This window comes from Lampetra fluviatilis, chromosome 42 (genome assembly GCF_964198595.1).
Source record: "Lampetra fluviatilis chromosome 42, kcLamFluv1.1, whole genome shotgun sequence".
NCBI lineage: Eukaryota > Metazoa > Chordata > Hyperoartia > Petromyzontiformes > Petromyzontidae > Lampetra > Lampetra fluviatilis.
Window position 1 is genome coordinate 9,221,136 of NC_136316.1, and position 25,327 is coordinate 9,246,462.

At 53.5% G+C, this 25,327-nt stretch overlaps 1 protein-coding gene across 3 annotated transcripts in view; it reads left to right on the forward strand.

Annotated features, from left to right (window-relative positions):
- The window catches only part of ATP9B (ATPase phospholipid transporting 9B), a 120,084-nt gene that overhangs the window by 79,163 nt on the left and 15,594 nt on the right, over nucleotides 1-25,327 (forward strand). For 2 of the 3 annotated variants that reach the window (XM_078875795.1, XM_078875798.1), the window contains 8 exons: nucleotides 2,813-2,957; nucleotides 3,222-3,286; nucleotides 3,501-3,656; nucleotides 7,228-7,292; nucleotides 8,388-8,496; nucleotides 10,318-10,375; nucleotides 14,778-14,981; nucleotides 18,472-18,504. In XM_078875795.1, the coding sequence (XP_078731921.1) occupies nucleotides 2,813-2,957; nucleotides 3,222-3,286; nucleotides 3,501-3,656; nucleotides 7,228-7,292; nucleotides 8,388-8,496; nucleotides 10,318-10,375; nucleotides 14,778-14,981; nucleotides 18,472-18,504 (835 nt within the window). The remainder of the gene's footprint in view (nucleotides 1-2,812; nucleotides 2,958-3,221; nucleotides 3,287-3,500; nucleotides 3,657-7,227; nucleotides 7,293-8,387; nucleotides 8,497-10,317; nucleotides 10,376-14,777; nucleotides 14,982-18,471; nucleotides 18,505-25,327) is intronic. The other variant, XM_078875797.1, reaches the window with a different exon arrangement.

Below are 25,327 nucleotides of genomic sequence, written 5' to 3' on the forward strand. Positions count from 1 at the left end.
ATCACCGGTGACGATTATCTGAACCGGTCCTGGGCCTCCTCTAGGTCGACTCAGCCTCAAATGAATACCTGGTGCAGTGTGTAAACATCGTCACTGGGGAGACAAAGGCGGCCGGGCGTGGTGTTGGCCACCCACTCCCTCGTGTGCAGTGCCGGCCTTCATAGGTGCTCGCTTACAGCACTTGCCCCAACAGTATGCTAAGGCTATACGGGGGATCTTTGACTTTGTCTTAGCATGTCTGTTTGTGTGTTCCAGTGTGTGTCTGTCTCTGTGATTGTATGTAGGGGAGTGGTAGCGCAGTTGTTAGCACACTGCTAAAAATCCAGAAACCTGAGTTCGGTTACCACTTACAACAGAGGTCTCACTCCAAATCAGTCTGATTATTTCTCATCGGCTGTGCAACGCTGTGTGCAAGCTGCCTGGTCTGTCGCTCCACATGGAGCGCTGGGTTATCTCGGCCAGTTATTCCCTCCCTGCCCTATGCTTACAAAACGCGAATGCCTTTTGATGAACACCTCTACTGGCTTGACATTTTTAAGCTGGCCCATCTACGATGCATCCTGGATTTAACCAGACTGAAAAATCTGGACACAGTTCGTTCAGTAACCTCCTCCGGTAGGCGAGGCTGCATTGGCAGGGTCATGTAGCCCGCATGCCCAGCCACTGCTTACCCGAGCATCTTCTGTTTGGCCGGATAGAGGGGGCTAAACAGAGATGACACGGGCTGGAGAAGAGATGGGCTCATGCGATTCAGAAGGACTGGACTTGCCGATCATTCGTACCAGCGGTTTCAAGATCGCCTTCTGTGTAGTGTGTTCGTTAATGACGCTGCTGGTCAGTTGGATGCATTTTCCCTCCAACGACAATGGAGGTTAGAGGAGCGACGCCCACCGCAACAAGTGTCCAATGTGTGATGTAAAAAAAATTGTTATCTGGAGGGACAGATATATGAAGGGAGACATACAGTAAATCCTCGCTAAGCGCGAGTTCTGCATTCGAGGGTTTTGCATATTCGCGAGTTTACTAAGAGTATACCAATTCCCTATTCAGGACCCGCCAGACTCGAGTGTTGACGAGTGTACGTCGCGTCAGACCCCCGACGCCGGGGAGGTGCGCGCAGAATGTTGTTACATTTTAAACGGCCTGCGAAGATTAGGCACGCCACCCTCGGCCGCCCGCTTAGTCCTCAGTCTCACAGTAATCCCGCTCTGAACTTACTATTGTGCAGTTTTACGTTGTTTGCACCTACAGTCGACTCGTTTTACACGTTTTGGTATCAACGAGTTGATTTGTGAGGTCCATTCAAAAGAAAAGAATGGCGAATGCAGTCATGGAAAGTGTTGCAGCTTGCGCTCCCCAGAGTGCGAGCATGATAACAGCTGTGCGGTGTCGTTATCAAACACCGGCGTCAGCCGAGGAGTCATCCTCTTGAATTCCTCACCATCACCACCACCTCCGTCTTCGTCAAATCATCATCAAAGGGAATAAAATAAATATATATTGTTCTGCACAATGTATTATTTATTTATTGTAGTCGCCGTTTATTAAACAATTACCATTTCCCCCCCCCGCTATGTTCATTCGTACCAAGAACGTAACCCCATTTCTCCCATTGGAGCGAGGCTTCTAATGCTCGCGAATTCTGCATTCACGAGCATTAGAGGGTTTACCGTACAGTCTGGGTAGAGAGGGTTTACCGTACTGTCTGGTAGAGAGAGTTTACCGTACTGTCTGGTAGAGAGAGTTTACCGTACTGTCTGGTAGAGAGAGTTTACTGTACTGTCTGGGTAGAGAGGGTTTACCATACTGTCTGGTAGAGAGAGTTTACCGTGCTGTCTGGTAGAGAGAGTTTACCGTACTGTCTGGGTAGAGAGGGTTTACCGTACTGTCTGGATAGAGAGGGTTTACTGTACTGTCTGGGTAGAGAGGGTTTACCGTACTGTCTGGATAGAGAGGGTTTACCATACTGTCTGGTAGAGAGAGTTTATCGTACTGTCTGGTAGAGAGGGTTTACCGTACTGTCTGGATAGAGAGAGTTTACCGTACTGTCTGGTAGAGAGAGTTTACCGTACTGTCTGGGTAAAGAGGGTTTACCGTACTGTCTGGGTGTAGAGGGTTTACCGTACTGTCTGGTAGAGAGGGTTTATCGTACTGTCTGGGTAGAGAGAGTTTACCGTACTGTCTGGATAGAGAGGGTTTACCGTACTGTCTGGGTAGAGAGGGTTTACCGTACTGTCTGGTAGAGAGGGTTTATCGTATTGTCTGAGTAGAGAGGGTTTACCGTACTGTCTGGGTGGAGAGGGTTTACCATACAGTCTGGTAGAGAGGGTTTACCGTACTGTCTGGGTGGAGAGGGTTTACCGTACTGTCTGGGTGGAGAGGGTTTACCGTACTGTCTGGGTATAGAGTTTACCGTACTGTCTGGGTAGAGAGAGTTTACCATACTGTCTGGGTGGAGAGGGTTTACCGTACTGTCTAGTAGAGAGGGTTTACCGTACTGTCTGATAGAGAGAGTTTACCGTACTGTCTGGGTAGAGAGAGTTTACCGTACTGTCTGGATGGAGAGGGTTTACCGTACTGTCTGGTAGAGACATGGGGATTCGTGTTGACTTTGACCCCCTGCCCTCTCCTGCACCGACTCGGCCCCCAGCTGGGCGAGCCGCTGCCCGGCCGCGCTGGCGGGGGGCTCGACGCCGGCTCTCGCGGCCGCCGTGGCCGGCTCGCCGGTTCCCGGTGCCCCCATGCCGCTCCCGGCTGACGCGACGTGTGACCCCCCCCCCCACATCCCCCCCCCCCCCGTGCCCCCACCCAGGTGTGCCTGCGCTTCTATGAGCACGAGTTCATGGAGCTGGCGTGCCAGTGCCCCGCCGTGGTTTGCTGCCGCTGCTCGCCCACGCAGAAGGCGGAGATCGTGCGGCTGCTGAAGACGCACACGGGCAAGCGCACGTGCGCCATCGGTGAGGTCCCCGCGTGGCAGGGGGGGGGGTGGGGGGCATCGAGAGAGGGGACAAGTGCAGGGACAACATGGGACATAGTAACCACTAACTCACTAACCACACTATTACCACCCACTGCCACGCTCATAACAACCACCGTCGCACTAATAATAGATCATCGCTAGCATGTGTGCCCTGTAATTGGCGTCAGTCTGTTTTCACCGGGAGTCACGGGGTCGTGCTGGAGCTGCTGGTGTCTATGCGCTGCACCCCCACACCCCGCAGGCGATGGGGGCAATGACGTGAGCATGATCCAGGCCGCAGACTGCGGCATTGGCATCGTGGGCAAGGTACGGTGCCCCCCCCTCCCTCCCTCCCCGCCCCTCACGGCCTCGTACTGTGACGGCGTTAATGACGACGGGGTAATCGTGGCGGTGGCGGCGGCGGCGATGATGATGATTGTGGTGCACGGTGGTGATACTGACGATCGGGATTTCCGCGGCGATGATGGACGGCCGTAGTGTTATTGACGAGGATGGCGACGGTGCACGAATGGCGATGCAGGAAGGCAAGCAGGCGTCGCTGGCCGCCGACTTCTCGGTGACTCAGTTCAAGCACATCGGCCGCCTGCTCATGGTGCACGGACGCAACAGCTACAAGCGCTCGGCGGCGCTCAGCCAGTTCGTGATCCACCGCGGGCTCATCATCTCCACCATGCAGGTGAGCGCCGCGGTCGTGGGCACGGAGACCACGGCGACAAAGACCGTCGTCACTATGACGACGGTCATGGAAACGACGGTGACGACTGTCACGTAGGCGAAGGTCACGGTGACGGCGGTGACGACGGTGACGACGGTCATGGAGTTGATGGTGACGGAGTTGACGGAGTTGACAGTGACGACGGTGACGGAGTTGACGGTGACGACGGTGACGATGGTCACGGTGACTGGTCACGGCACACCCGTGCGGCCGTGCCGCTCCACGCCGCCGCCGCCATGCGGTCGTCTCGGTTGAGATGAACTCCTGTGCTCAGGGTCGCTCTCACGCAGTGGACCTCGTGGTGTTCAAAGGCTCTCAGCCCATTGTTTAAAAAAAAAAACATCCCTGGCGTCAAATGTAATCCGTTATTCTTTATCCAATACGAACGCAAAGGATCGCGATTTATCAACTTCTTCCATCGGCGGATCATCGCGTCGTGCCAGGAGACGGACGGCGAGGGCACGGGGTTGGAGTCCGTGTGCGGCACGTACTCGTGTTGTGTCCAGAGCGGTGTTCTGTGTCGCTCACGTAATCCACTTGTAAATTAAACCCTACAGAGCTGCCCTAGGTGAATTTAGTTAATAACGATCGTTTGCCCAGTATTTCGTCACAAGGCTGAGATTGTCCCATTTGCTCCGCTTGAGAACCAAACGTGTGATTATTATGGGTGGGTGGGTGGCTACCTGGATTCAAACCTAGCCCTCACCGTTGCTGGCCGAGAGCGCCAACATCAAGTATCGAGATCTCCGAATGAACCAGGTGCATTCATACCAGGACAAAACGAACACGACACACGCGCACAGTAAACCAGACATAGCAGATAAACAATATACTTGACCATTTTTTTTATATAAACAATTAAAAGTGTTTACTCGGCAACACTAACAAGAAGATCTGGTATTCTTTGACTAAACAATTGGGAGTGTGACATTCAGAGCCACCGCGACGCTCAGGCTGTATGGGGCAGAGGCGGCTGGATTTGGCGGTGTGCGGATCTCCGCTCGAAGAGCCCAGTGTCCATGTGCAGCCAGCAGGCACCACATCCGGTGCCCCGGGCAGGATTTTATCGCCGTTCGATGAAGCTTTTTGTCGCCTGGCACTTTGCTTCTCATAGCCGCTGCCGCTTCCACTGGGGGGGGGGCCCGTGTGTCAGCGTCAGCTCCCAACTCCGAATGATTTATGATCAAATAATTAAACGGTGCCGAGGGCGTTCGCGAGAGGGGCTCGCTCAGTTAGCGCGCCCCACGCGGCGACTTGCGCTCACCAGGAGTGCCAGCGTGGGGCGGGGGCGGAGGGGGGAGCGCGGTGGCGCGGTGGGGCGGTGGCGAAGCTGGTCATTGGGCATCACTGCCGCTCTCTGACATAGAACGGGGTGAGGTCAAGTGAAAGGTCAGGTGAAATAGCAGTTTCATATGACGGTGGGGGTCGTAAGGCCAGATGCCCAGCCGGGTTCAAGCGAGCTCATTGGGCTGAGGCAAGAGGGGAGGGCACCGGATGGGAACCTCGGGCTCCAAGCCCGAGTCGGTTCTGGGTTCACGATTACAAATATTACGCGACATTGGTTCAATAAAATAATGATTAGCTTTCAAAAAAATCTCGAAGCAGCCCACTCGAGTTGCGGTGTTTAAAATGGGCCCGCGCACAACGTTCAGGAACTTATTTTTGTGTTAAGTTTGTGGTCCTTCCCCCGCACCTTCGTTAGCTGCACAATTCGCTACGTATGGTGCGAAGGAAGTTCAACATACATACTTACTCACGTATAAATGGCCCTACAAGCGGGAGGGAATGTCTCGCCATATTGTTCCGCTTCATCACGTCGAGGGTGCCAACGGGGGCGCCAACAGAGGCACCAAAGGGGATGCCAACGGGGGCGCGGCTCGAGATGTGACCCACCAGCTGCCGCTGCGTGCGCTCTGTACCCCCTCCACCCCCTCTACCCCCTCCACCCCCTCCACCCCACACCCTCCAGTATACAATGAACTCTTCAGGCGTTTGCCACTCCCTCCCCCTGCGTCTCTTCCTCCTGTAGCCATTCGGCTTTCGTGACCCCCGCACCAATGGTCCTTTGACCCCCCACCGCCCCCCCCGCCCCCCCAATTGGGAACCCCAAACTGTAGAGTACAGCCTCTTGCGATTCACGAGGGATACGTTCCGGAGATATATTCTCGTGAATAGCACATTCCGCAGATAATGATATTGCCCTACGCAAATATTTTTTTATTAATTACCTTAAATAAGTGAATACATCAATCAGCTCTCTCTCATCACTTTAGCTCTCATCACTTTATCTCTCATCACTTTATCTGTCATCACATTCTCTCTCATCACTTTCTCTCTCATCACTTTATCTCTAATCACTTGATCTGTCATCACTTGATCTGTCATCACTTTATCTCTCATCACTTTATCTCTCATCACTTTATCTGTCATCACATTCTCTCTCATCACTTTCTCTCTCATCACTTTATCTGTCATCACTTTATCTGTCATCACATTCTCTCTCATCACTTTCTCTCTCATCACTTTATCTCATCGCTTTATCTGTCATCACATTCTCTCTCATCACTTTATCTCTCATCACTTAATTTCTCTCTCTCTGGATGCAGTCGTGTAGAGTTCGAGATGCGATTCGCGGACAGCCATAATCGCACGTTCGTGAATAACGAGTGAACACTGAACACGCGGACTTACCCTGTGGTTAGAGCACTCACCCCACACTCAGAACATCTCCAGTTCAAATCCCAGCCAGGGGTCGGCTGCTCTAATCCCTCCGGGGGGCGATAAACTGAGTGCCACTCTCCGAGGAATCCGCAGCGAATAAATTGGCCACCGCCATGGTAATGTGTAATTTCTGCCACTGGTTCAAGGATCACCAATGTCCATTGGAGCATAGCGACACTGAAAATGTTCGACGTGCGATCATCATGTTGTATGTACGTCGAACTTGTTTTGTGCCGTACGTAGCCAACCGCACTAACCGGAGGTGTGCATGTTGACCGCCGGGACGGTGCCGTGGCCCAGCGGCAGCGCGTTGGCCGCTCGTTGCCGAGGTTCTGCTTTGCGAGCGACGCTCGAGAGCCCGTGGCGTCGTTCGCAACGAGCGGCGCAACTCACATGTGTGTCGGCGTCGCGGTCCGAACTTTGCGGAAATGTGAAACATGGCACCGCCATCGACATGACACGCAGAGCAGCAATCATCGCCCCCTATTGGCAGACTAGCGCCCGCCCGTCAGCCAGGTGCGGAGTCACCTTCTGTCAGCAAAGGGAGAGCTGCCACTGAGGGGGTGCCCTATCAAATGTGTTGATGAGATGCGATGCACATTGTTTGTCGCGTCCCGCACCTCCGATTAGCACGGTTGCCTATGGACAGTGCAAAATAAGTTTAACATACACACATACATAAAGCGCTCTGACATGAAGGGAGGTCCGCTCTTATCTAAAACAAATTATTATCGAAGTCTCGCCGTCTCTCGGCCAGCCGTGCGTGCTGCTCTTGTGCTGACGTGGCGGCGTGTGTCGTGCTGTCCCCCAGGCCGTGTTCTCCTCGGTGTTCTACTTCGCGTCGGTCGCTCTCTACCAGGGCTTCCTCATGGTTGGGTGAGTCCTCCCCCCCCCACGCCCCGGTCAAGTCACCGGGCCAACCTCGCTCAGCGACGACCGATGGCTCCGTTTTCCCGGTGCGGTTCTCTACGCCTAGTAAAGCGTTCGTCTTAGAATCTAGAACGTGGTGCCAGAAGTGGGGCGGACCCAAATGCGACTTGTTTGAAGATTTGAAAGGCGTGAGTAGAGTGGGCTGCAGAATTGTGAATTTACGCGAGGGATTGTCTAAAGGCTTGGCGGTTAGGAGCACAGAATCTGAGCATCATGGCGGCTGCCAATGGTATCCCAGCTGCTGAAGGTGTGAAGATGAGTGGCGATTGGAGCAGCAATTGGGAATCCTTCAGGGCTGATTGAGAAAACTTCTCCATAGCAACAGGCCTCAATGAGAAGCCCGCAGAGGTCCAAGCAGCCACACTGAGGAAGGCGATGGGCAGTGAGTGTCTGATCTCGGACACGAGTCTGCTGTCGTTACTCACTGAATCTAGAACTATTTTATTGTTATTTTACTCTCAGCTGATTGGGCGTAGGGGGGGAGGGGCGCGTTTGGCAGGAGTTGATGGCGGCTTCGTTCCGAGAGGCGTGAAACTCCTGCGGCTGACGTGATCTCGCCAGTCTGGTGATGCCTGAACAGGAGTGAAGCCAGTTAAGCATTTGCTCTGGTTCCTTTACTGCCCCACAAAGAATGCCCTGCAAACTACTCAATCGCGATTACTCATGGCAACATAGCCTCCCCCCACGGCGAATAGCTTGGTAGGACCCTCCTGAAAACGAGTCTCGAGATTCACTGAGGTTTTTCTGGGGAAACTAAGCAGAATGATAACAATAATGATAAACCGATATAACAATAATGATATAACGATAACAATAATGATATAACGATAACAATAATGATATAACGATAACAATAATGATATAACAATAATGATGTAACAATAATGATATAACGATAACAATAATGATATAACAATAATGATATAACAATAATGATATAACAACAACAATAACGATATAACAACAACGTGAGCGGAACCCGCGTGGCCTGGCTCGGCGGTGACGGTGGTGGCCGTGTGTCGCCGCGTGGTGTCGCCGCAGCTACGCCACGGTCTACACCATGTTCCCCGTCTTCTCGCTCGTGCTGGACCAGGACGTGAAGCCCGAGACGGCGCTGCTCTACCCGGAGCTCTACAAGGACCTCACTAAGGTGCGCGGGCTGCCGATTGTGGGCGCCACGGTGGTGAGATTTTAGTGAGATGTTAGCTGGTATACAGGAGGTCGTGGGTCGGCATCGGGATCAAACCTCACGACCTCCTGTATACCAAGCGAGGTAGATAACATCTCGCCACAGAGGCAACATTGCCTCTTAAATTTAGTTTCCAAAATTAAGAGGCAATGTTGCTGGCCACGTGGAATTCCGAGTGGTCGTTGGGGAGGAGAGGCTGCCATTCGCGGTGGCGAGATACGAACTCCCTCGCCTGCTCTACCGTGGTCTCGTCGTCACGGTTACTCGCGACGAGTCTGAGTTGACACGCACCGTGGTCGCGTCGTCATGGTTACTCACGACGAGTCCGAGTGGACGCGCGCCGTGGTCGTGTCGTCACGGTTACTCGCGACGAGTCCGAGTGGACACGCGCCGTGGTCGTGTCGTCACGGTTACTCGCGACGAGTCCGAGTGGACACGCGCCGTGGTCGTGTCGTCACGGTTACTCGCGACGAGTCCGAGTGGACGCGCGCCGTGGTCGCGTCGTCACGGTTACTCGCGACGAGTCCGAGTGGACACGCACCGTGGTCGTGTCGTCACGGTTACTCACGATGAGTCCAAGTGGCACGCGCCGTGGTCGCGTCGTCACGGTTACGACGAGTCCAAGTGGACACGCACCGTGGTCGTGTCGTCACGTCGACTCGCGACTGCAGTGCACCGAGGAGGATGGCCTAACGTGGCAATTAGCCGCATGTACAGGAATGCATGTGTACCTACATATATATGTTTACAAATATAGATGTTTGCTGAGTTGACTGATTGGCTGAGCTGACGATATTGGAGGGTGGGGTGGTAATGTGCCTCCGTTCAGCATTGTTGGCTACGTACGGTGCGAAAGAAGTTCAACATACGTACGGAATTGTGCGTCGCTGGCCATTAGAAAGGGGGTAGGCCATTGTGTGCCGGCGTGATGGTCCAAAGGACCCCAGAAATACTTAATTTGGATTGCACACAGCAGCAGTGCTCCCTACTGGCAGACTATATTCGTCTGTGAAACAAAACGCATTTGTGATAGCCCTGTACTTGTGATCGCAAACTCAGCCGTAGCTTCACCCAGAGAGTGGCTGTTTACCCGCACACAGAAATGCACAAGTGTTAGTACGAGCACTAGGCCGACTCAGCCTTAAATGAGTACCTGGTGCGGTGGGTAAACACTGGGGAGACAAAGGCGGCTAGGCGTGGTGCTGGCCACCCCACCCCCTCGTGTGCCGTGTCGGCCTTCATAGGTGCTCGTTAACAGCACTTGCTACAACAGTCTGTTTATAGGCTATACAGGGGATCTTTGTCTTTGTTTCTAGTATGTGTTTATGCTTTTGTATGCGAACCAGTTGGTATGTGTGTGCGCGTGTAAATGTGTGTGTGTGGCGAGTGGCTGAATGTTCAGTGAGGCGTCTGTCGCGTTTAATATGGGCAGCAGCTTCAGCTTACCGTGATGTCGAATGCTTACTTAAATGAATGATTAAATGAGCCTGGCGCAAAGCACACAATGAATTATAGATCGGTATCTCACGAGCTCCGTTACAGGGTATTGGGTTTTGACTGCACTCAATCGTGCGGTGCCGAGTGGCTGGCTGATTACGTTGTACGATCAGCGTCGCGTATGTAAATCCAGCCGTGCATCAAAGCGCCGCGATCATCTCGTTACCGTCGCTCGGCGCCACAGCTGCACGGAGTATTTCGCCGATTGGATTGGAGTGATTTTTCTATTTTGAATGCCGCTCCGCTCCCGATGCGATTCCTATTTTGACTCTTTGTGTTTTGCAGGGTCGGGCCCTCTCGTTCAAAACCTTCTTCATCTGGGTGCTCATCAGCATTTACCAGGGTAAGCCGGGGCGAACGTTTCCCGACAGCTTTGGGCGGCAGGGTGGCGGTGGTAACACTGGTGCCTCGCAGCAAGAAGCGCCTGGGTTCGGTTCCTGACTCGGGCGCCTTCCTGTGTGGAGTTTGTACGTTCTGCTTATGCTCTGCAGAGTGTGAGTGTATGCATGTCGCGCGAGTGAATAGAATGTGTGTGTTCTCCCTCCCGTTCTGCGTGGATTTCCTTTGGTTTCTCTGCTTTCTCCCCCATTGCGAAAACAAAACCCAATGTAACCGATATTGACCAAACGTCCCAATGCTGTAAAATTACACAACAAATCACTCAATTGGCATCACACTTGGCGGGACCCTCCTTAAAATCAAGTTTTGGGTCTCTCTTCTGCGGTAAACAAGCGTAAAAATATAAAATAACGAGTCTCTTGGAAACAAAACTATAAACTACCCCGAACGGGGGCGATGGGTCGCTTGCTCCAGGAAACGTTGCGTGCCGAGTTGGGACTCTCACTCGGGATTAACGGCTTCGATTCACGGGCAACGGACGCCACCTGATAACCCGCGCAGGAAATCGCCGTCTTCAATCATCGTCCATCAACCGCCCTCGTCGTCGTTCAGAGCGGACGTCAAAACCCGCGCCGCGCCGCCGCTCTCTCGAGCGTGGGGCATTGTTGTGCCGTTACTGCGGCGCAGTCGCCGATGCTCAACGATCGCCTGCGTAGGTTTCTGTAAGCAACGTCTTTCCTGTGTGACGACGACGTGATGTCGTGCATGGGTCGTGGGCTTCGAAGGTTCGGTTTTAATTTAGGAATCTTTGTTTTAATTGCTGTTAACCCCCACGGGGAGTTTCCCCAGCTAGCACTTCATAGGCTCGCTCCGAGTGGGGTTCCAGGGCTGCGGTACTGCAGAAAGTGCCACCGCTGCTGCCGCCGCTGCTGTTGCTGCTACTGCTGCTGCTGCCGCTACTGCTGCTACTGCTGCTACTGCTGGTACTGCTGCTGTGCACACGCCCTGCTGGACAGCTGCATGTGGAGCCCTGATGTTACCCAACTCCCAAATCAGTCACTCCCACTCCACTCCGCCACTGGGCCGATCACCCGCACTCCGCTACTCCTCGCCACTCGCGCCATCCTCCTCCCTTGGCCCCTTGCGTGGCGTCGTGGCGCCCTCCTCTGGTCGGCCTCCGTGGCCGCAGGAGACGGGGAGGTGGCACACCGGCAAAGCGACCGTGCCGCGGCGCTAGCGCAGGTCTAGCGCCGATCCGTGTGTGTCAGAGTGAGAATTTGTCGTCATTCTGTGGGAATCCGATGAGCTACGAAGCTCTGTTTCACAGATGTCCAGTAAGGGGCGAGGGGTCAAAAACGTTTCAACAACAATTAATACAAAAACACAACAGGAGTGCAAAGTGCAAGAAAGGTAAACAAACCATACAAGACACTTACATAATACAACTAAACCATCCCCATCCTACCAGGCAAAGCCCACGGAGGTATTAACTTATTTTTCAGAAGCGACTTGCTCACGCAAATGTTAGCTCCGGGGTCACTCTGCAACGCGCCGACCCATGGCTTAGAATCTAAATAATCTTGACGTAATTCCCGGGCGTAAACGTGCATGGGTAAGCATTTAAACCTCGTTTTTTAGCCGCCGACGTGCATACTCCTCGGGCGTGCCAATTGCGCTGCTGGCGAGATTCTTGGCCCCTCGTGGCGGCGACGCTAAGAACCCCCCCCGGTCTCTCGCCGTGTTTGGAGACACGACCGGCGTTCAGCGGGGTTAACCCGGGCGCTAGGAGCTCTGCTCGAAGCGATGGGAGTTGATAAAAGCAGAATACAAGACCATCGTGGAGCAGTGGCTGCTGGGGGGAGGGAGGGAGGGAGCAGTCTTTGTGCTCAGGCTCTTATCTCCAAGAGGCAGAATTTCACGTGCATGTGTACATATATCTCTCCTTTATGTCCTTCACAGCCTTATAACATCTCCATATTTGTAACTATCCTAGCTCACTTCTCCGTCCCCCCCGTATCATTTTCTTGCTGTATCTCTTCTGCGCTCCTTGGCCCTCAATCACAAAATCAATAACTGGGAGGACGTGGGGCGGAAGGGACGGGCAGGGGGTCCAGAGCGGTTGTGCTCCATCTGCTGATAAGACGATTAATCTTTCCCGACCCTCTGCGCCTGCCAAGATTAACCCAGCTGCTGCTGCTGCTGCTTGCTTGTTGCTGCTGCTTGCTGCTGCTGCTTGCTTGTTGCTGCTGCTGCTGCTTGCTTGTTGCTGCTGCTGCTTGCTTGTTGCTGCTGCTGCTGCTGCCGCCGCTGCTGCTGCTGCTGCTGCCGCTGCTGCCGCTGCTGCTGCTGCTGCCGCTGCTGCCGCTGCTGCCGCTGCTGCCGCTGCTGCCGCTGCTGTCGGAGAGAAGCTTCGGAGCCAGACGCACGGCGTCAAGTCAACGCCGTAGCACGATGCGATGGGCAGCCTCGGACCCGGGTTGTTTTTCTGCATTTCTCGCAAATCCCCAACGGTTCGTTCGGCGCAAACCAACGCTCACGCGTTGGCGATTCACATCGCCGGCTGCGGTTCGCTTCACGATCGCTGAACGTGACAATTCAGCACGTGGTCGCGGTTGCCGACAATTCCCTTTTTGAGTCATCGTCGCTCGCGCGCAATTATCAGCCGGGGACGGAGCGACGACAACCACGGGCACCTTGCGCGGTTAACTCGGCTCCGATTGGTCGTCGTTGCGTGGCTCTACCGCGGGTCGGAGCGCTCGTGGTCAAACGGGGGGAGCGACCGTGGCGGTGGAACGCCGCTGCCCTGGACGAGAGAGGGTTAAGCAAGGCAGGGTGCTCGTGGGATTTTATAACTGTGTGTGCGCGCGTGGACAGTAAAGGATGACTCACACGGACGGAGCCCGCTGGCCACACACAATGAGCCCGGCGGCACCGCCCGCGCCTTCTCGCTAAACGCGACCCCCCCCTCCCTCCCCAACGTTTCCCGCGCTCGGCTCGTGAATCCCCTTTTTTGTGCTCGTGTCAAAAAAAATAAAAAAAATCCGACACAAAAGGGCTTAATACTTTTGCTCAATTGAATTTTGAAAATATATATTCCTTAACCTCCCTTTTGACTGCCGCATCGCGACACTGCGGTGGTCGTGCTGCGGAATACGAGAGCGAGGTTGTACGTGCGTGTGTGTGTGCGTGTGTGCGTGCGTGTCCATCAGGGAACACTTAATTACTGCGATGCACTCGATCGTTTTTCCAGCTTCTCTCATTTCACACCCGACGAACGCGACAGAGTTTGAGCTGAAGCTGCATCATTGATGCTAAAGGCCGTAACTAAAGCCGGGCACACAAACAACACACCTTCAGTTGCGCGCTCGTGGCCTTACGTAATCAAACTTAACGTGGATTTGGGCAAATCTCCCAATGCAAGACGCACCTCAAAAATTGTCTTGAGGGTCGCCCGTGTCTTTCCCCGAAAAAACACCATTATTGTTTTTTTTTCGAGCCTGATAGGGAAAGCGCTGGCTGCGTGTATACACAGCAATGAGACTCAAGGGTTCATGATTGTGCGCGTGTTATGGCATTAAGCCCAGTAACCCTTGGAATCCTCGGTTCAAAATCTTAGGGCAGGGTAAAATCAAATTCCCGTCGGATGATTTGGTTCAGCACTTAATTCGGCCAGGCCCAGCCGCGCGGCCTTGCTCATCAAGCCAGCCGCAGGCAGTGTGTGACCCCCTTGCGTGTCTGCACGGCTGAGGAGGGCGCAGTCTCTGCTGGACATCTGTGAAAAAAAGATTTGTAGCTCATCGGATTCCTCCATTATCAATAAATATTCTGATTCCCGTGGACCATTTGACAAGAACCACGTAGGCCCCTGCCTTGCCACGTCGGGTCGGGGAACGAAAGAGGCTCTGTCCTGCCCCTGACCCCCATGGCACGCGTGCCGAGACCACCGGGCGCTGACCGTTCGCTCGGGGGTGGCGCAGGGACGCGGTGTGGCGTGGCACACGGTTAACGCGCCGTGGAAACGAGGCAGTGGAGGGGACGATGGGGGTGGTTTACCCCTGCCTTGAGACTGCACAAATGTGTACGTTGTTGATATTCACCAGATGAAGTAAGCTGAATGTATGTCTTGTTGTTGCTTCAGGGTCTCGTTAAAAAAACTTCAAATTCCAGGACCACCCCTTACCGTGGGAAGTTCCTAGATCTGCCTCCGTGTTGGTAGGAGTCCAGGACTGTGTGGACAGCCAGCCGCGATTGTTCATTCCGTACTCACACAGAGCGAACGCACTGCCGTTCACGTGCGGCTGACGGTTGTTTGTTGGTTGTGTGCGTGCGTTTAGCGGTAAACGACGCGAGCGAGTGGTCGCCGCGTGCCTCACCGAGCGTGCTCTGTGATGTTGTTCCGGCGCCAGGTGGCATCATCATGTACGGGGCGCTGCTGCTGTTCGAGGCCGAGTTTGTGCACGTCGTGGCCATCACCTTCACGTCGCTCATCCTCACCGAGCTGCTCATGGTGGCGCTGACCGTGCGCACCTGGCACTGGCTCATGGTGCTCGCCGAGTTCCTCAGCCTCGGCCTCTACGTCGCCTCGCTGCTCTTCCTCAACGAGTACTTCGGTGAGCGTGCGTGCGTGCGTGCGAGCGTGCGTGCGACGCGCCGTGCAAGCCGTCGGCCCCGACGAGCGTTGGGATCTCGAGCTCGCTGCGTCGTGCGGCCTCGGCCCTCTCGTCTCTTTGTCGCCGCCTTTGCCTCTCCTGCCGGCCCTGCTGTGCTCGGTGCCCCGACGAAGCCTCTTGATGCATTGTCGCCCCCCTCCACCCACTCCCGCGCCGGCCTTCCCACGGTCATCATAGCCACCACCTCGGAGCGCCCGCCAGACTCGCCACTGGTCGTCTCCCCCGGCAAACTCTTGTTTCGTTGCCAAACCCTGCCACGCCGACCCGCTACCCCTCGTCCTTCACATCCCCTACAGCTGACTTCTGAAACTCATTACTCACCTGTATGCCCACCTGTTTACTGTTAACAGATGTTTTACTGAAATATCGACAGCTTACCGCCCATTTGCATTGTCGCCAGTGATTAGCTTGGCAATAGCTCTGGACCTTTCGTCAGCAACCTTCGGTTAGAGGAAAGGCACGGACCGCCGCAAGGCTCGCAGTAAAAAAGGGGCCTGGGCAGCTGGTGAAGAACCCTCAAACATCGGTGGGGGGTGGGGAGGGGAGCAGGCGTGGAGACGAGGGGCTGATGCCACAAAGTCTCGTTTACGTGTCGCGCACGGGGACAGACACGGCCATGTTGGGTGGCCCCAGGGTTGGGCCCAGGCCGGCAAGGAAAGCTTTTGAGGTACTACACTTTGAAGTGGATGTGGGCATGTGGCGTGAGTGGATGAATGGTGGAGTTGGGGGGTGTAAGTGGTCCTTGCTCGCCGAGCTTAACTCTGCAGTCTTGTGGCGACAGCTGCTGGCAGTCTTTGGAACTGCATGCGCTGCCCATGGCTCGGCAGCATCCGTCCCATCCTTGTCACAGTCTTCTTGCCCTTGCAGCCGGCATCGCACAGAGGAGGCAGATTGATCGGTCGGTTATCGTGCCTTGTTTAATCAGGTTGGAGCCCGGTGGAGAGTTTGTCATCGCGTCTCGAGCGTTTGCATCGGCGGCACGAGTTTCCAACGACGCGCGCAGAGCACACGGCACCTGCGCATTGTGCAAAAGCCCCCAGCGGCCCCTGAACAAGTGCATTGTGCGCCTCTTGTCGCACGTCACCATCGACAACATGAATTTGAGCAAATGTGACCGACTCACTTGTGGCGCTCATCACAGCCACATCACGACACTGCGCCAGCACAGCTGAGAGGCCTGAGTTGATGAACTCCCTTTGTGCCAACCTGAGATAGCACTTCTAATTGGCAGTGGGCTTCATGTTCGAAGCCTGGTCGCCATTGGCCGCTCTGGTTACATTTGCATTTGAAATGCTTTTGGCGGCCCCCTTCGGCATGATGGGAACTACCCACATTGCCCTTCAGGCCTCAGATGAGTTTATTAAGCATATGCAGTGTCCTGGTGTATCCCATTGTGGAAGTGTGACTGTTTTGTTTCTACTGGACATCTGTGAAAAAGAGCTTGATAGCTCGTCGGATTCCTCCAGTACGAATAAAGATCCTCATTCTGTTTTCCTTCCAGTCAATCTGCATTAGTACTGCGCATCGCTTCACCCACTGCTGGATTGAAAACGGCTGCGCTGTCAGCTGGTTCAGCCGATGGTTTAAAAATGTACCGATGGCATAAAAGGATGTACCCAAGCATGATGACGTAACGTTAATTAGTTAAGAACGACCTTACGGTTGAGTACACTTACAAGCACCCTGACCCTAATACATCACAGAGACATCAAACGCTCCAGTCTGCATCAGGGAGCTAATCCTGCACTGAGCTGTTTGTGCTGAATTGTCCGCCACGTTTCCTGCACGTACACGGCACACGCGTACAGCCCTCTTGCCATCCCACTGCTCGATGAGGGCCGGCCAATCCCGCACCTCCGATTAGCGCGGTTGGCTACTTACCTCGCGACAGAAGTTCAACGTGCGTACGGCCCACGCCGCGCAGGTCGTGGGGTGCCATTTGACCGTACTTCACCACGCTGGTCAGCGCGGCTTGGCAAAGGTTTGTCTCGTGCTCGCGAGCGTCGTGTCGCCGTGCGTGCGTGGTGACCGTCGTGCGGTCAGACGCCGCTCGCTTCAGGGATGAAACCGCGTCTCATCTCATTCGGATGCCGTTGCCTTTTTTGCGAATGGAGCGAGAGAGACATTGTCCCCTCGAGGTCCTCGAAGGTTGATTCAATTGTTGCTACACGAGAGCCTCGCCATGCCGTGCGGGTCGTGGGGGTTGTTTTGACCATAATTCACCGCGCTGGTGAATGGAGAGTTGGCGATAAATAAATATCTAAATATAAATGAATAAATATCTACATCTTTGAAGTAGGGTTGAAGGGGTGGAGGCCAGGATCACTTCATAAATCGCTCGCCACTGATTTGAGCTCCGGCCAGGAATCCAACTCGGGCCGCTGGGGCTGGTGATGCCCCAAACGCTGCGCCACCTCTTCCCCCCCCCCTCCCCTGCCGTGGGTACATTTTTACGTCGGCAAATTTGGGACGCGGCGATATCCACGACGGTTTTGCTCTTGCAAACGATGACAACCGCGGCGCGTCTTCAACATCCGCCGCCAGTAGGTGGCGCGGTGTGCCCGCACGGGCGGCATCTCTCTCTCTCTCTCCTTCTCGCCGTTTCCGCGACTGCGGGCGGTGGCGGTGGCCGCGGCTGGGCGGCCGTGGGCGGCTGCCCAGTGCCGGATGCGCCGAGTTGGCGCCGCTCGACTGCCTGGGCGGGAATCCCTGATTTGTACGCGGGGATTTGGGATTTTGAGCAGGTTTATGTTTTGTCAGGTGCAGTGAGTTCTGTAGTCTCGACAAGGTGACCAGTGCCGGCTAAATAACCACACCAAAACATTCGGGTGAGGCGTTGCTTGCACACTGAATGGATCCAAGCCCAGCTCCAAAGGCTCCATTGGACAGAAGGGCACCGGGCACGGCAAAGCTTCGAGCGTGCAGGCTCGTGGTGGCCGCGTACGAAGGACCTTTGAGGGATATGACGAGCAGCCCCTTTGATGTTCCTTGCGTGTCTCCCACAGTGCGTCATGTTGCTCTGCTGTCTGCGGTGGAATCCGGAATGATCGTTGACACGGCTCGCTCCGCCACTGAACGTTGGCAGCACAATTTCGGTCGTTCTGGAGAAAGCGCTCAAAGTAAACCGACGGCGCCACCCGCGTACGCGGCAGGTCACAGCCCTTCCCGGCACAACCCCCCCGCGTTGCCGTGCCTCCGCCGTGTCGCCAATCGACGAGCCCGACGACACAGAGCCCATTGCGCCGCCCTCCCCGTGCCTCCGTGCGACCCCGCGACCCTGCCCCACCTCGCCTCTAACCTCGCCGCCGTGCCTCTAACCTCGCCGCCGTGTCTCTAACCTCTCCCTGTCTCTTGTGTGGATGCCTGTGTCGCTCCTCCGCCCCTCCCTTCCTCCCCGTGTGCCTCTTGTCTCCCCCGCCTGCCCGCGCAGGGATAGGCAGGATCTCCATGGGCACCTTCATAGGTGAGGCCTCCCCCGTGCATGCGGCGCGCGCCCCTCGCCCCGGGAGTTTACCCGCGGTGTTCGTAGCGACGAGACGGCCACCCAGCCGCACCGAGCGCTGTGCCGAGCGCTGTGGCATCACAGATGGGGGGGGGAGGAGAGGGGGGGGGTGGGGACATACCTTTTTTCCACCTGCGAATCCACGCTGGCCCAGCACGGGTCAGGAGGCACGAGTTTATTTCCGCTGCGCGAGCGGCACCGTTAGACAATGTGATGGCGTCGTGCCTTTGTGGTGCGGAGCGACGTCATTACCCCCACTATGAGATCTCTTTTACCAGTGGCAAAATATAATGGTAGGTTTTTACCCTTTTAACTGGTACAAAACTGACACCTTTATTCAAGGCATCATGTTTGCAATGACCACAACACAAGTAGTCAACAAAGCAAACAAAAAGAAGCAACTCTGATAAGGATAATAATATGCACTGTCCTTGAAGTTGATTGGCCCACACCCGAGACGGCTTTCTTTAGAGCCAAGTCCCCATTGGTGTAGGGCCAGATGACGCCAGAAGGCGTACAACTCAAAAACATTGCAATATCAGAGTATTGAGAGTTCGGGGTAAACATTTACACTATGAGATCTCTTTTACCAGTGGCAAAATATAATGGTAGGTTTTTACCCTTTTAACTGGTACAAAACTGACACCTTTATTCAAGGCATCATGTTTGCAATGACCACAACACAAGTAGTCAACAAAGCAAACAAAAAGAAGCAACTCTGATAAGGATAATAATATGCACTGTCCTTGAAGTTGATTGGTCCACACCCGAGACGGCTTTCTTTAGAGCCAAGTCCCCATTGGTGTAGGGCCAGATGACGCCAGAAGGCGTACAACTCAAAAACATTGCAATATCAGAGTATTGAGAGTTCGGGGTAAACATTTACACTATGAGATCTCTTTTACCAGTGGCAAAATATAATGGTAGGTTTTTACCCTTTTAACTGGTACAAAACTGACACCTTTATTCAAGGCATCATGTTTGCAATGACCACAACACAAGTAGTCAACAAAGCAAACAAAAAGAAGCAACTCTGATAAGGATAATAATATGCACTGTCCTTGAAGTTGATTGGCCCACACCCGAGACGGCTTTCTTTAGAGCCAAGTCCCCATTGGTGTAGGGCCAGATGACGCCAGAAGGCGTACAACTCAAAAACATTGCAATATCAGAGTATTGAGAGTTCGGGGTAAACATTTACACTATGAGATCTCTTTTACCAGTGGCAAAATATAATGGTAGGTTTTTACCCTTTTAACTGGTACAAAACTGACACCTTTATTCAAGGCATCATGTTTGCAATGACCACAACACAAGTAGTCAACAAAGCAAACAAAAAGAAGCAACTCTGATAAGGATAATAATATGCACTGTCCTTGAAGTTGATTGGCCCACACCCGAGACGGCTTTCTTTAGAGCCAAGTCCCCATTGGTGTAGGGCCAGATGACGCCAGAAGGCGTACAACTCAAAAACATTGCAATATCAGAGTATTGAGAGTTCGGGGTAAACATTTACACTATGAGATCTCTTTTACCAGTGGCAAAATATAATGGTAGGTTTTTACCCTTTTAACTGGTACAAAACTGACACCTTTATTCAAGGCATCATGTTTGCAATGACCACAACACAAGTAGTCAACAAAGCAAACAAAAAGAAGCAACTCTGATAAGGATAATAATATGCACTGTCCTTGAAGTTGATTGGCCCACACCCGAGACGGCTTTCTTTAGAGCCAAGTCCCCATTGGTGTAGGGCCAGATGACGCCAGAAGGCGTACAACTCAAAAACATTGCAATATCAGAGTATTGAGAGTTCGGGGTAAACATTTACACTATGAGATCTCTTTTACCAGTGGCAAAATATAATGGTAGGTTTTTACCCTTTTAACTGGTACAAAACTGACACCTTTATTCAAGGCATCATGTTTGCAATGACCACAACACAAGTAGTCAACAAAGCAAACAAAAAGAAGCAACTCTGATAAGGATAATAATATGCACTGTCCTTGAAGTTGATTCTTTTTGTTTGCTTTGTTGACTACTTGTGTTGTGGTCATTGCAAACATGATGCCTTGAATAAAGGTGTCAGTTTTGTACCAGTTAAAAGGGTAAAAACCTACCATTATATTTTGCCACTGGTAAAAGAGATCTCATAGTGTAAATGTTTACCCCGAACTCTCAATACTCTGATATTGCAATGTTTTTGAGTTGTACGCCTTCTGGCGTCATCTGGCCCTACACCAATGGGGACTTGGCTCTAAAGAAAGCCGTCTCGGGTGTGGGCCAATCAACTTCAAGGACAGTGCATATTATTATCCTTATCAGAGTTGCTTCTTTTTGTTTGCTTTGTTGACTACTTGTGTTGTGGTCATTGCAAACATGATGCCTTGAATAAAGGTGTCAGTTTTGTACCAGTTAAAAGGGTAAAAACCTACCATTATATTTTGCCACTGGTAAAAGAGATCTCATAGTGTAAATGTTTACCCCGAACTCTCAATACTCTGATATTGCAATGTTTTTGAGTTGTACGCCTTCTGGCGTCATCTGGCCCTACACCAATGGGGACTTGGCTCTAAAGAAAGCCGTCTCGGGTGTGGGCCAATCAACTTCAAGGACAGTGCATATTATTATCCTTATCAGAGTTGCTTCTTTTTGTTTGCTTTGTTGACTACTTGTGTTCTGGTCATTGCAAACATGATGCCTTGAATAAAGGTGTCAGTTTTGTACCAGTTAAAAGGGTAAAAACCTACCATTATATTTTGCCACTGGTAAAAGAGATCTCATAGTGTAAATGTTTACCCCGAACTCTCAATACTCTGATATTGCAATGTTTTTGAGTTGTACGCCTTCTGGCGTCATCTGGCCCTACACCAATGGGGACTTGGCTCTAAAGAAAGCCGTCTCGGGTGTGGGCCAATCAACTTCAAGGACAGTGCATATTATTATCCTTATCAGAGTTGCTTCTTTTTGTTTGCTTTGTTGACTACTTGTGTTGTGGTCATTGCAAACATGATGCCTTGAATAAAGGTGTCAGTTTTGTACCAGTTAAAAGGGTAAAAACCTACCATTATATTTTGCCACTGGTAAAAGAGATCTCATAGTGTAAATGTTTACCCCGAACTCTCAATACTCTGATATTGCAATGTTTTTGAGTTGTACGCCTTCTGGCGTCATCTGGCCCTACACCAATGGGGACTTGGCTCTAAAGAAAGCCGTCTCGGGTGTGGGCCAATCAACTTCAAGGACAGTGCATATTATTATCCTTATCAGAGTTGCTTCTTTTTGTTTGCTTTGTTGACTACTTGTGTTGTGGTCATTGCAAACATGATGCCTTGAATAAAGGTGTCAGTTTTGTACCAGTTAAAAGGGTAAAAACCTACCGTCATTACCCCCGTGCCCCCAGCACGGCCCCCCTCCCCCAAGCCAGATTCACATGTCGTCTTGAGTGCTCGCTCATTAATATGCCAGTGGAAAACCACCCGTGCCGTGCCGGTCCTTTGCTGGCATGGTTCGAATGTGCAAATAGAAAAGGAGTGTTTGAGAGTACGGTGGGGGAAGGGGGGGCAGGCAGGTCTTGCGCTGTGCGCCCTCAATAACCGTCTTGACCGCCTTGGCTAGACGACGTGGGCCACCCCACGGCTGCTCGCTGCCCAACCTCTCGAGCGCTCCGGCGCGCCAGTGCGCTGTGCCCTGAGCGCCAGTGCGCCGAGTCGGAAGGAACCTGCGGTGCTCTTGTTTGCGTGATTCCTCATTAAGTCCCGTGACCGTAAGTCAAACGAACCGCGGTGTGTGCCGACGGTCCGCCGCACACTGCTGGATGTTGGCGATCTCCTCGCAAACGGCGTGCGAAGGGCGGCCGGTCGCTCTCCGCCCGGCGTCCTTCGGGGTCGCTCCGTGCGGCCGATCAGCGTCGCCCTCGCCGTTGCGGTCCGCGCGCCCCGGGAGTTTCTTCCGAACTCTCGAACGTCGATCGGAACGCCGGACGACCCGAAAGCGACGCGGCGCGGCCGCGACAATCCCATGCGGCGTGTTGTTCGCCACGGTTGGTGACAGCAGAGGGCAGCAGCACCACGTCGCTACGGCTGCTGCTGCTGCGTTCGACAGCTGCGGAGGCAGTATCGTGAGAGGGAAGGTTTCTGACAGGCTGACTCCAGAATTTGAGCTGTTTATTGTAATTCTCGTTTTACCCCGGAAAGCATCGCCGAGTATCAAGACTCCTATTCAGGAGGGTCCAGCGGCAAAGTTGCCGTGTGCAATTGGGTATCGTGCAGGTTAATTTTTGTGAACTCGGAAGTTTGGCCAATACCAGGTACATTGTTTGTTGGGGTTTTTTTTAGCCATGGAAGAAAACTGGAGAACCCAAAGGAAACCGATGCAGAATAAGGGGAGAGAGTGTGTACACACTCCACACAGAGAGCAACGCACTCGGGGTGGAAATCGAACTCTGACCCTTGCTGTGAGGCACGAGTGTTGCCTTCCAAATTGCTCATGTCCACAAATCAGGGGAAATCGATCAGATGCAGAGATGACATCGTCATAAATCCCACCCTCCTAGGTCACGAATCTCACGAAATATTTTAGTTGTGAAATATTCCAAAATGCAAATATCCATTTACTGTCAATGAAGGCAAAATATATAAATATGTGTCGATGTGTTTGATATTAAATGATGCCTTATAATCTCAAAAAACATCTTACCACACAATACAGACAACAAAAACCGCCACTAAGCAGCAGTGACGTCACCACAGCGCTTGTGCCAGGCTACGTGCACTTTAAGGCCACGTGCAGTGTTGAAGCTCGCTGCTGACAGGAGGTCACGGGACAGACCCTGCAGGTGCCATGGATTGACTGACCAGGACGACTGGCAGATGCACCACCTGTACCTCTCTACTGCGCTGACAATCCAAACGATACCGACGACACCGAGATCCCGAAGAGAGTTAAAAGACGAGGGGACAACCGAGCACGAGGCGGCTGCCTTCTCGCTGCGGCGCAGCGACGGGGCAGCAGCTGAGAGCGGCGGTCGGCGCCGCGGAGAGCTGGGCCGCACCGTGGAGGCACGGCCCGGCACTCCGTGCGCGACGCGTGGCGCTGGAGAAGCTTGGGGAGCGCCGGTCCTACGCGACCCCACTTCCTGTCTCTGTGCCCGCGAGCAACGGCGGTTGCACAAATCGCGTTTGTCCGTCACGAGGGCTCCGTTCTGTTGAACGTGAAGCTGGCGGAGGAGGGTGTCCGTCCGGCCCGTGTGTGGGAGAACTTTGAGTGTGGGGTCCGTGGAGCGGCGACAAGAGAGGCAGTGACATTTAAAACGCTGGTGGAAACAAAGTCACGGGCTTGTCGAGCGTGCGCGGTGGCCGCCCGCGTAGGCAGCCGCTCGGAACAGCCTGGGCTCTCTCTCTAAATGTCACGGGCCGAATCGTGCGAGAGCCGGCCGTGTGCCGTGCGTGTTGAAGGTACACGAGGCGGCCGGGTGCCCGAGGAGGGAACGGCCTGTCAGCCTGCCAAGGGCGCCAGTCGCTCGGCCTATTGTCTGCACACCCCAACAATTATCTCTTTTTTACTTTACTGCTGCCAAATCGTAGATTCGTCAAATTCCTGTGCAGTGGATGTGAAGCGAGCTTTTCCAGCTCTGAAGAGTTGTAAGTGTGCAAAGAGCAAAGGGAAATTTATAGCATAATCTTTGCTTGCCACTGGGATAGAAGTAGCAAGCTAGTGATGATGTGTGTGACACTGAGACACAGGTACCAGGCTAGTGATGCTACGTATGCTCCTCATTTGAGCGGCAGATCAGAGTTAATTGAAGGCAGCGTCTTTTTCGCCAGTGTTGAAGACCGACAAAATTGTAGCAGCATTTGTCGCATGATTACCTGCGGTTGTCTGTCATATTGAGCAGAGCACGCGCTGATGAAACGAATGTAATCATCATGATTTACAGCAGGGGGTTAAGGAAAGAGCGCGCTTGGGTGTGTGCGCACGCGATTGCCTTGGAGCATCCTGCATGTTGCCGTGTGCATGACGTTGCCGTGTGCATGACGTTGCCGTGTGCATGACGTTGCCGTGTGCATGACGTTGCCGTGTGCATGACGTTGCCGTGTGCATGACGTTGCCGTGTGCATGACGTTGCCGTGTGCATGACGTTGCCGTGTGCATGACCGTTGCCGTGTGCATGACCGTTGCCGTGTGCATGCAATGCGCTCACCTTGCCGTGTGCTGCATGCTACCTTTGTGAATGATTCTTACGATTCTCACGATTCCATCCTTAAGAACCAAATAGGATTGCTTGGTACATGGGATCGATCGTAGGATCGATCCCAACTAGGATAGTGGCATCGCGGGGGGCCGGGTTGCATGGAGACCTGCATGGAGTGCTCAGGCAAGGCGGGGGAGGGGGGGGGCATTGGTGCCTCGCCGGCCCAGTGCAGTCGCCATGGAGACGCGTGACCGTTTCCAGGGTAACGCATTTGTGTGGCGATTCTGGCGGATAATGGCCAACTGGGAAATAAATAAATAACCCAGCAGATAAATACCGCGGCATCTGTAGCAGCTGCTGCCAACTGGTTTCACAAAGTCAAATGCCAGGGCAAACGACTGTGTGCGGTGCCGCGTGCGGCCTCTCTTCGCGCTGCCGCCGTGCCGAGGTGGTGACTGGCGAGCGAGCGCGACGCGCCGTCCTGGCGGGCGCGTCGCGGCCTGCGAGCCTCCGTCGGCACGGCGGCAGTGCGGGGCAGTAACGCACACAGCACGCACACAGCACGCACACAGCACGCACACAGCACGCACA